This window comes from Falco peregrinus, chromosome 6, assembly GCF_023634155.1.
Source record: "Falco peregrinus isolate bFalPer1 chromosome 6, bFalPer1.pri, whole genome shotgun sequence".
Classification (NCBI taxonomy): Eukaryota; Metazoa; Chordata; class Aves; order Falconiformes; family Falconidae; genus Falco; species Falco peregrinus.
In genome coordinates, this window is record NC_073726.1 from 91,671,551 (window position 1) to 91,683,574 (window position 12,024).

Consider the following 12,024-nt stretch of genomic DNA (forward strand, 5'->3'; position numbering starts at 1 on the left):
GCGACTGTGAGCACGCTATCAACGCTGCCTTAAGCCGGCCAAGGGGTTCGAATGTTCGTGGCCAGGCAGGGACGGAAGGAAGGGGAGAGGAACCATGCAACTGGCCCTCTGCCCCCCACGCACGCACGTTTGGCAAATGAGCCATCAACGGGCTCCTGGATGAGAGCACAACCATGCCAGGGCTCTCCAGCCCTGTGGTTAGGGCAGTGACCCAAGGAAAAGGAGCCTTCCAGGGGTGGCTGCTGTGTGTGCTGCAACCAGGGCTGCCCCCCGGGTGAGCTGCTCCCAGGTGGATCTCCCCGACCAGCCCCGGTGCATCTTCCCACTGCCCAGCGCCATCACCCCTTCGCTGGGACGCGTAAGTGGCAAAGGGCTCAGAGCCTCGTGTCCCTACGGGAGTGGCCAGGGAAGAAGAGCCACTGCTGTACACAGCACCTCTGTCATACCGGGTCCGCTTCAAATTCAAGTGCTGCCCTTGTGTTTCTGGGGGGCTTTCAAGGCTTTAAGCAGGTTGTCTGCTCGGGGGGAACTTATCCTGGGAGGATTTCACCTGTGCGCCTAACTGAACATTAACAAATCTATTTTAAATAATTTTGACATGTTTTAGTCTGTTATTTTCGATAATACCTTCCAAATACTGCTCTAATTTTGCTTTGCAGACTGACAGCCCAAGAAGAAGGTTGCTATTTTTTACCCCGTTTCACTGTTTGCTTGATTTTAATCCTCATGTGTAAGTCACTCCAAGTCATACTTGTGTGCTTACAACTTCACATCTTGGGACAGGGAAGCCACTCTCAGGTTTTTTCCTGTCTTGATGCTGAATATTCTGATACTGAATCAACAGAACACTTAAATGTATGCTAAGATGAAGGAATACCTATCTAGCTAAATTAAGATCTCTCATTTTATATATATATATATATATGCCACATAAGAGCTAAATAAATCTATCTATAAATATGGTCAATAAATGCTTACCCAAAGATCCATAACTCTCATACCAATTGGATGGAGTAACCTTATCTCAGCATGCTGAGGCGCGGGGTTGGATCAGGGACAGGGTGCTCAGTAACCTGAAGGATCCCATTGCTGAAACGTCTGGGTGACAACTTCAGAGCTCTTCCCCACAAATTGCTACTAAAATGCATGGAAGCTGGGGTTCCAGCTCTCCACACTGATATGGCAGGTTGTAACCCACATCTGCCTTTTGCTTTCTTCAGCAGCTGCTTCCAGTGATAAATTTTGACCACATTAATTTTTTGGTTTAATTGAGGTTAGGAACGTGTATTTTGATACTGAGAGCAATTTTGATTTTGTTGAATCACATTCTCACAAGCTCACTCACAAAGAATTAAATGGAATAAATAAAGAGCACCTAATGCAAAGAGCCGGCAGGAGGAAGCCCTGGTTCACCCACCACACCTGAACCTGTGGGGATCGTTGCCGCGGGATAGAGTCAAACCCCAAAGCGCAGCAAACCTCAAAGCGCGGACTGAAGAGTCTTTCTGAAAGATTCTGAAAGGACTAGAAAAGCTAAAGTTTCAAGACTAAGCCACTCCCTCTTTCAAGATTAAACCAAAAATTAATTACTAGGGGTAAAAAGAAGACAAGGGGAGGGACAGGTTCTTTCCCACCCATAGTCTCTCCCATCTTCCCAGAGCATCCGCCGGCAGACACCAGTAAAAGCCAGAATGCAGTCGCACAGACTGGGCACAGAACTGGGAATGCTACTGGCATATTTAACTTCCCCTGTCAAAACAAAAAATAAGAAATGCTCGCAGAATTTCTCTTTCAAGGTCTTTCTACCTTGCTGGTGCTTTTTCAATTCAAGGGAAAAAAAGAAAAAAAAAAAAAGAAGAAGAAAAAAGAAAAGTGTCTTGATCCAAGGGAAACTGTAAACACTGCAGCCATAACTGGGAGCCGGGCTGGAGGCGCCCTCAGCCCCCCACTGCTGTGGTGCTGGTGGCTCAGTCTCTTGCTGGAAATGCAGTGCAAATGAAAACCTGACACATCCCCGCAAATGACACTGAAACATGAGAAACAAATCACGCCGTTATTTGTAAGTATTATTTTCTATACGGGCTGCAAAAAAGTATTCTGAAGAGGTTTTTTATTAGACTTTAACAATAAGGATAACATCTCTAGCTGTCCATTAAACACACCTCCGGTGAGGGCAGGCACCTTACAGATGCCAAGAACTCCATTTTTAAAATTTCTTGAGAAGACAGAATTTTTTATTTTTATTGTAATATTGCCTGGGGTTCACAATCTAGCGCTGTGCCATCAGTTCCTCTGTTGTGCAAACACGCGTGACAGTATTTTGAAAGTGTCTGTCCCTAGAAGAGCACTGAGGAAGCCTCGCAGACAGAGAAAAACACAGAGGGAACAATTGCAAAGATTTATTTAGCGCATTCTGTGCTTGGCACTTAGAAACAGAGTTCCGTGCATAGGGCAAATCTTTATACACCTTTTTCTTCATACATATTTTACATACCATTTTTATTGCCCTCTTTTATATTCATAATATTGAATCCCCCACTAGGCATATAAATACATTTATCTACAACACCTCACAACAAATCTCAATAATATCTGTATTCTGTTACTTGGTATTTGCATTTTCACACAACTTAAATGCATAGCTTGCACCAAGCTACAATTGTTTTCTTATTTTTAAAGGATTTGAAGAAAAAAAAAAAAAAAAAGACAAAAAAAAAAACAGAAAAGAAAGATGTCAAAAGGCAATGATCTCTTTGGTTACACAGAGACCACATAGCAGGCGGGAGGCTGGCGAGTACTCGACCTCAGGGATACTGAAATGCTAATGGTTTTCTATGGCAACTCTTGCATGCAGGGTGAGGGAGGCCGGCTGCGCTTCTGCAGAGCAGAGCTGTCCTTTCTCATCGCTCTTCCCTGTGAGCTCAGTCTGGACAGTTTCCTCCCGTTGGGTTGAGTGCTGTGGGAAACACACGCCCACAAAGGCTGTCACCCCTTTGGTTTGGGTGCGTCACTTCAGGTCACGCCACCAGGAGCTGAGCCCCCCTCTCCTCCATGCATCTTCCCGAAGATCAGTCCCTGCTTATGTCTGAGGCTCACTTGTGGGTTCAAACTCTTCTCCCTCTTCTCTCTCTCTCCCATCTCCACCTGGCTGGGAAGCTCAGCCCTCGCAAAGAAACCGCTGGCATGAAAATGCACAAACCTCTTTGGGAGGAGGCTCCAGCCCAGCAGTGCCGTTCCTGTGCTACGGTGGGAGAAGGACCCATGGGCCACCGCTGGCTTCAGAAACAGGCTGAGGTGCTCCAGCAACAAGGAATGGTCTGGGAAGGGGGAGGTCTTTAAAGCTACAGGCAGCGCAGCTTCAGAGGGCAAAGCCCCAGGAGGCTGCCTTTCTTCAGCACCCGGAGAAGACAGCACAGGGGCACGGCTCCCTCCACACTGAGCGCTCACGCTAGCTGGGAGTTAATGCATAAATGGTCTATTCAGCTGCTTCTCGTTAAAGTCATGCCCTTCTCTCTGCAAATGTCCAGAAAGAGCAGACGCTCCATGCCAGGTCTGGAGACCCTGGGCTACAAGCAGCTGCGATGGCTGTCAGTTGAGGCTTCCCACAAGATTCTGTGGCACATACCTAGATGGCTCGTGTTCTTATTTATCATTACAATACTAGTTCCACTATAAGTTTGAAGGCAAAAAGGTACTGGGATGGGTTTACCCCTGGAAACGACGAAGGTCCAGCTGCCTTCGATGCCAAGGAGAGGCATGGCTTGTTAGACCATGTGCACAGACATCTGTGAGGAGGAGCCCTGAACCGCACCGTACTGTCTGTTGTCACAGGCGTTGGCCGTCTGCTGGTTGCTGGAAGGAGGGCTGATCATGTGCATCCCATGATCCATCCCTGTGGAAAGGTATTGCCTCTCTCCGAAGGCCCCGCTGGATGGTGAAGAGCAGAGTAAAGTGCTTTGGGAGGTGGTGAGTTTCTCCGGGCTTGCTGCCAGCCTGGGGGAAGCAGGGAAATTGTATCCATAGAGGTTGTAGGGATTGTGCAGGGAGAAGGCGTTGTAGGAGCTCTGCTGCATGTGGCCGCCACCGAACATGTGTGAAGAAGAGGAGGTGGAGGCAGGGTTGCCTGCTTGCATGACATACTGAAACTGGGAGCTGGGGAAGGATCCCAGCTGGCCGCTGTACGCTTCCATCTTGCTGTTGCTGGGCAGGGAGGAAGGAGTCGGCATTCCTGAGATCAAGGATGGAGTCCTCTGAGGCATGAAGGTTTCGGAGGGCTGCGAGGCAGAGGCGGTGCCGCTCTGCAGCCGGTTGTAGCCACCATCACTCAGCCCCGGGTAGCTCTGCAATGCGGCCATGTTGCTTCTGGCGCACGGGGGATAATCGGACAGGTTGAGGTTGCAAAGCTGACTCTCCCGGCAGCCAACGTTGAAAGTGTTGGGGGCCAGATGAAAGGCTGGAGGGGAGCAGGATGGAGAGAGAAGGTGAGAGGAAGCAGAGGGCGACGGGGTCCCCGTGCTGGAGGTGGTCGGGGAGGTGCCTGTGCTGCCTCCTGCAAAACAAAACAGATGGGAGGATGTTCAGCACCTGGGACCACATCTGCAATACGAGACAGTCTCATTAAAAAACAGCTTAATTTAATAAAGAAACAAGGGTGGTAAAATGGCCGCTGGAGAACTCAGCCTTTCTTGGCAAGGGCCCTCACTTTATTAATAGCATCCCTTGGTCTTTCCTGTTGCCTTTTTGTTATGACTTTGTATTTTTGATGGAGGTTTTCTTCCCTTTTAAAAGAGGAAATGGAATCAAGCCTGCCACGGAGCAACCCAAGGCAGTGGAAAAAGCTGTGAGGAAGCACCGCTCCACCAGTCAAGAGATCTGGCATTTCCAGGCATGTTTATCTGGTCCTTTTTTTGGGAGGAAAAAAAAGTCTTTTCTCCTCTCTCCTGGTCTGCAGGAAGACCACCAGTCAATGAGCTGCACGGGCTCACCACAAACATGCTTTATCACCCGCTCCTTGTGGCAGGAGGTGGCTGAAAGCATGTTGGACTTCTGCACTGTGCAACAGTTTTTGGGATGGCTCATGGTGCAGCAATACTGATTTAAGCCAGAAGTAACGCTAAAATGAAGGGGCACAGTTCCACAGGCTGGAGAAAGGGGATGTGGCAGGATTTTCAGTCATGTGCTTTGACTTTAAAAGAAATTCCGTATGTTGGATCACTTGGTGTTAACAAAATATTGGTACATATGCATGTACGTAGTCTCAATGTATTATGCAGTATCGATGCTATGAATGATAGACCTGATCATTTTGCGCAGCAGGGATGCTCACACGTTCTGACCTGGGAAAACAGTGCTGTGTAATACTACCAAGAACAGTAACAAACTGAAAGGAAGCAATATGAAGCAGCTGATGGCACAATTTTAAGCTTGAGAAGAGATTACTTATAGGCAAGATTCTGAGTTAGAGGAAGCTTCCTTGAGCAAACAGGAAAACCAGTTCTGTCCTCAAGGGACTGCAGCTTGCTGGTGTGAAACTTTTTTTTTTCCTCGTTTGAATGATTCTGTCTGCGTGAGATTCTATTTCTGCATTTGGGCAACTGAAGACTCTTTGAAAAGGAGCAAAGAGGTGTTGTGAATAAATTTGATGAAAGGATAAGTAGAACCAGAGGAGCAAGGAAGACAACCAATGAGGCAGCATTTTGGACAAGCTAGAAGATGACAGGTGAGAGGCAAAGGGACTGGAAAAGAGGATGTTAGAGTGGGGAGCTGAAATTTAACTCAGGCAGAGATTGCACACTGAGGATCAAAAGTAAGGGACAGCTTTCTCTTGTGTCACCTTACAGAAAAAAAAAACAGCAGGATTTTGAGACCAGCCTAGGTCTGCTGCACAGTGGGGGAGAAACGGGATGCAGTGCTGCTTGGAAAAAAGAGAACAGGTGATGCTAATGGTCAAAAGATGCCCTGGAAAGACAGGTTCTGTGTCAGTATATGATTGATGGTGATAATGCAAGTGAGATTATATCTGACTCTTTCTAACACAGAATCTAGGATGAAACAGAATGGGGCATTAGAGTGAAAATGTAACTCTGAGACGGGGATTTTTTTTATTTAAAAACATTTTTTATATGAGAGCCAGGAAAAAAAAGAAGAAAAACAGCCCTGGGTAAGCGCAGCCTGGAGTGGCTGCCGTTGACCCAGTCAGTCTCAAGAAAATGCATGTTTCTGTGTTGCTGAGTCAAAGCAGTCGTTCCCATTACCAGCCATGGGGAGGAATGCTTGTTGCTAAGCCACTGACTCCTTCCATCGCAGTCAGAACCATAGAAAAGAAGCATTGTGTCAAATCTCCATTAAAATTAACAGGAAAATTTGAAGTTTCAAATGGCATCATGGTCTGTCTATATTCCCTTCTTGACAACACTCAAATGCTCAAGCTTGCTAGTGCATTTTATTTCCAGAGTTCAAAGACTTTTTGAGTGAATTTCTGATTTAGCATTTATTTTAAAAGGTACACACTTCCCTAGTTTATTTAAAGTCTCTGACAGCCACTCTCTGGCTGACTTTGCTGCAGTAGATTAAGATGGTACCTCCTCCAGCCTGCCTCCCTGCCCCTCTGTTCAGGCTGTCAATGCTGCAGCAGGCTCAGCAGAAGGGAACATCTGCCTCTACACAAGCAGTTTCATTGCCAAGTCCATTTTAGTTGAAATTGCTGATAGAAGTGAGACTGAACCGTGGTACGCAACTGCGGACACACGTTTCTCTGTTAGCCCTGCACTAGGGAGGGCAACCTCCGACAGCGAGGGCAGGCAGACAGCTGAGTTCATATATCATCACTTAGCTATCAAAGCCCAAAATACAGAGGTCACATAATCACAAAACAAATACAGCACGAAGTGAGATGTATTTAACCCACAGTAATCCCACACTTCATTTTTTACACCACATATTTCATGAACAAACTTCAGACAGTGACTTACTTGCTGACAGTGTCTGGAGAAGAAGTAAAAATACATATGTATGAGCATTTAATGATCTGTTTGAAATAAAATACGTAGAATAAATGATTAACTGCAATGTCTTCATTTCAGTCTTCCTTTACCCCATAGTTAACCTTTAAAAACTATGCAGGAGAAGAGCACATGCACCAGTTACCTTAAGCATTAGGCTTCAAACATCTGCTACGGAGTTATGGTCGAGCCACAGCTGTAACTGAGGCTTTGGCACCACAGTAAGGGTGAGTGGAGATCTCCATCAGCAATCGTCAGGGTTGCTTAATGGTCCCAGAACTGAGAACTGCACATTTCAGGTTACCCCTAAAGAGGGACTGAAGTGATTCTGCCCTGAATTATCCCTATTTCCAGGCCAACAGAGAAACCCTGAAGTGACAACACAGCCATTAGGAAACAATGTCAAAAAGATATATTTTTTTTCTTTTTCTCCATAACTTTACAATGAGAAGGAGGTGAGAGATGTATCAATGGGAGCAAACGCCAGACCTGAAGACTCTCTTTCAAGAATGCTTTGGATGCCACCCAGCAGCACAGGACACACCACGCTCCTGCTGCAGCAGAGCACAAAGCAGAAGCCTGAAGTTCCTGATCACTTACAGAATAATCTTTGCACCTTTAAGCGGAATGGGAAACAGTACAAAGCAAGGCCCACCTCAGCTCATGCTCTGCAGAAGGCAAACAGCTCCACTCTGCTCTGAATGATATTTCTGATCCGCCTTTGCTGGCAGCACAAGCTACGGGCCAAACGCAACCTGGAGTTTTCTGAAGTTTTAACTTGGACTGCGGCTGTTACGAAGCCAGCCAAATACCCCCAGAGATGGCAGCAAGCCCAGCCAGAATATCCACACCATACTACAGGCTCTGATACACAGATGTGTATGTCGTTTTAATGGAAGGCATGGATACAAACCAGTCTAGTTAAACTGATACACAAGGCTATGTTTAGGTCTGGTTTAAGTCAACTGAAACCACATTTAAACAAGAACAAAATGAATCCCTCAATAATTCTCTTCTGTTCCTTTTCTCTACCCACTGTTCCCCTTGGAAATAGCTGCCAAAACCAACATCATTTACCAGTAATGTCACAGTATCTCTCACCTCCACACTTATCATGATTCCAAAGTGATTCACTGCTATTGAGTCCGGTCCCCAGAAGTTCATTTGTGGCCCTGCACACACCAGCCCCACATACATGCAGGTAGCAAGTCACATCTGTATAAAATACAAGGTTTGTAACACCAACGCCCCCTCCTTTGTATCTGAACTCCATGGCAGACGAAGGTGCCTGTCCCCACAGTGTCCTGCCGTTGCGGACCGGGTTTAGCCAAGCACCAGTGCTATCCTGGCAGAGGCCTGCTCTCTGTGGGCATACGAGTGATGGCTGAGTTGATCTTATCAAAGGGACGGGAGCATTTCCAAAGAGGGGGAGCGGAGTAGGATCTAGTGCAAGAAAGGTCAAAACTTGCAAACTGGACCGAGAAGTAAGAAATCATTGGTAAGGAGGGGAGGTAGGAAAAAGAAGAATGAAATAACAGTGGAAAACAGAGAAACCCTGGGGAGACAGTGGGACGTAAGGGCAAACCTTCTTCTTCATGCCAGCATTCCCTTCTGTGACACCATATAGAAATGCTGGTCGTGTGTCAGTGTCACATACCTGTGCGCAAAGAGTAGGGAAGAAAATACAGCTTCTTATCTGGGTACAAATAAGAACTGCCATTAAAATTTCATCTCAGGTAGCTTATGACCATTCTTTCCTTCCTGTCACCTGTGTCCTTCTAAGCCTCGGTAACAGCGCTGTCTCTCTCTGTGCTCCCAGTAGAACCCTGCTTTTGATTTTTAACCTAGACTGAGCTTGTGGTAAGGACAGTTCAGGGTAAACTGCAAGCCCAAGCATATCCAGTCCATGGGCATGATGGCCTTCAAACCAGGGGCTGGAGTATTCTTTAAGCATTCATCATGCCAGGGCGTCTGAAAGACAATGGAGACCTCTTCCACACAGGACAGGTCACTTCGAGAGCTTCTAACACTGCGGTGTAGATGGAAAACACATCTGCCAGGAGCCAGAGTTAGCCAAGGGAGCTTTCTGGCAACAGGGGGATAGGGGGGAGAACATCAGGGCCAAGAGAGTCTGAAGCTATTGTGCATGGAAAATTTTCTGGGATCTCTCTTACAAATAACACCACACTAGTCAGTTGACCCACAACTCATGCCAACCTCCTTTATCTGAAAGGTGCACATAAATCACACTTTGGACTCCACCGCAGTGTATTTCCCTTGTTAATGTTTCCAGGCACAGTTGCTACTGTCACCTGCAGTGCCTCTGTACAAACGGCTCAGCCCCTGAAGACCTTGCTTGGTGGAGAGGAGGGGAGAAAGCGCAAGCTGAAGCTGCAACCAGCACAAGATATGTAAACGAGTGCCATGTCCTGTGCAGCGACGGAGCCTCCTCAGACAGGCAAGAGCTTTAGAGTGGCCTGGACAACTTGATCACTGCCGTTACCCGACCACCAGTTACCAGCACGGCTGGGCTCCACCAGTGATAACCCGGTATTCACTGTCTCGTTAAGAACAGACGTGGCTGAGGGTGCTCAGAGCTCGTGCCTTGACTTTCTAACAAGGATGGAAACCACAAGGTGATCTGCCTTAAGATTTTATGTTTTGACATGTCAGCACAAAGGTATTCTTTGAGTGCAAATGCTTCTTAAACAGTTCAGCCCGCTTCCACCTAACAGCCTCCAGCCCAGAGGCTGGACTCAGCCCAGCAGGACAGTGACCCACAACCTCAGCCCAGCCACCTCCTTCCACCTGCAGATGTGAGCAGGACCTAGCCCAAAGGTTGGGAGTCACAGCCTCGCTGACCGACCGATTCTGACACATGCCCAACACATTGGCACCTCCACCGCGATAGGCACATGTCCAAGCACCCGAGGGTGCGCGAAAGAGGGGCTGTGGCCACTACTCATTCATCTGGCTCATGGCTCTCCTCCTGGCGCTTAACTTGAGTGAATAAGGCCTCCTGAGAGGCAGTTTATATTCTACATTCACTTGGGCACAGAGCCACACTAACGCAGCTCTCCAGCTTTCCAAATGGAGCTGGCGGGGAGCTGGCATGTGTCGGGCCAGCATGGAGCACAAGCAGAGGAGCCTGGCCGTGCAGACAAACTCTAAGTCACTCCTGAAAGATCTGATTTTTGTGAAGACTCTACAGAGCCCAAAAATAGGTAAAGGGACTTCCTAAAGCATGAGAGAGACCAACTCTTCCCAGTTTTTTGCGGTGTTCTACCCTTGGAAGCAACAGTAGATAAACGTGACAGCATGCACACAGGAAAACAAATTTGAACAAAAAGGTAAAATCTCATTCCCGTTCCATGCACTCGCACATGTCTGCACTCTGAGTATGGCTTGTGAAACTTACTGCCTGCCTTCGAAGTTTACTGCAGCTTTGGTCACAGGAGAAAAATGAAGTACTGGCCCAAAGATGGAAATCTGAGACTGTAATGAAGGAAGGTCTGTGCAGATTGCCGGGTGATCTGGTTGACAGATTGAGCCCAGAGTGTCACTGTAACCATCTGATCCCATGTCCTTTAAGAGCCAGGCCTAGCACAAACCTGGATTCATTTCTTCAAGCAGCACATCCCTCAGCCCTTCTCGATGCTTATGTGCACCTCCAGGCATCTAGATGCCACAAAATCAAGTGTCACTCCTGCTCTTCCATACCATGGCAACTTTTGCCTTGCAAGTGTAACTTGCAGCCCAAGGTCTCTCTTCCCACTCCTAGCTTTCCAAAGCTCAAGCCCAAAACCTTCAGAATGACTGCAAGATTCTCCATCACATCCTTCTTGTGCCATTATTACCCTGAGTTCCCCCTTCACTGTCTTGAGAAACTAAACAGCTTTGATGCCTCCTCCTCGTCCCCTCACCAGGCAAGGGCAAGGCCACCTGGTCTGTGACGTGCCGGACTCTCTTTTCATTATTTCCCCACTTCTAGGAATGAAAACTTCCCCCTTTTAATGGGAATGACAGCCACTTCTGTATTCATGCAGTGTAGATGTCTGTTTTCTCTGTAGAGCCCTTGGCCAATTATCAAATTATGAACCCGCTGGTAAAATCTTTAAAGGGCCCAAATGAGACCCAAAACCTACTGCATGCCAAGTCGCTGGGTTGGTAGGGGAAATATCAAAAGTGTGTTGTAGTTACTTGAGATACAGCTCACCAAGAGCAAAAATGATGGTTACAGCAATAGATTTAAGTGGGAAAGTATGTAATTATGGCACAGAAGTGAGGAATGAAAGGAAATTTTATTTAGGGTTAGTATAATATAATAGACCTTTTTTATAAGTTTGCCTGAAATGAGGAGAATAACTGGAATTAATGATAAATCTAGAACAACTCAGAATAACACATCACTTCCCTTTAGCTCTTCCAGACTTCTGCACCACAAACTAGGCAGACAGAAAGTTCAAGATAAAACTTGCCTCAATCATCCTCCAAGATAAAATATTTTCAAGATCTAATGATAAAACACATCCCTTTTTTTTCTAATGTGAACAAAAAGTACAATTCATGACGTCTCGTTTCCACTCCCATCTGTATCCAGAGCACCAAAAGAGCTTTCCCAAAAGTAAGAGACAACATCCCCTTCCCAGCCTGTCTAATACGACGGTTTCTGCTCCCCATACAGACAGGTGGCATCTTGGGCAGCTCGGCGCTGGCTCAGGAGAAGGCCTGATGGACGTTATTTCTGCGTCGTGCACAGACAGTTGTAACACAGCGTGTGCAGCTCTTCCATGAGCTGTGCCTCAGCTCCTACAGAAACAGCTCCTGTTTCCCTTCTTCGAGTACCAACAGATCAAATCAACTCAGGCTTGAAGGATGACAAGCACCCACCTTAGTGGAGAAAATAGCTCAGGAGTGATAATTATGCACTGCCACTCACATTTACAACCAGCAGCTGGGCAAAGACATCACAAAGGGGTCAAAAACTACCCCAGGAGATGACACTGAATGAAAACAGGAGGCA

The 12,024-nt window shown here is 46.9% G+C and overlaps 1 protein-coding gene across 1 annotated transcript in view; it reads right to left on the reverse strand.

Moving 5' to 3' along the window:
* Window positions 1-2,279: 2,279 nt before the first annotated feature.
* TBX15 (T-box transcription factor 15) overlaps window positions 2,280-12,024 on the reverse strand; it is a 98,180-nt gene continuing 88,435 nt past the window's right edge. The window contains exon 8 of the mRNA XM_027778906.2: window positions 2,280-4,549. Coding sequence (XP_027634707.2) covers window positions 3,765-4,549 — 785 coding nt within the window. The 3' untranslated portion in view covers window positions 2,280-3,764. The remainder of the gene's footprint in view (window positions 4,550-12,024) is intronic.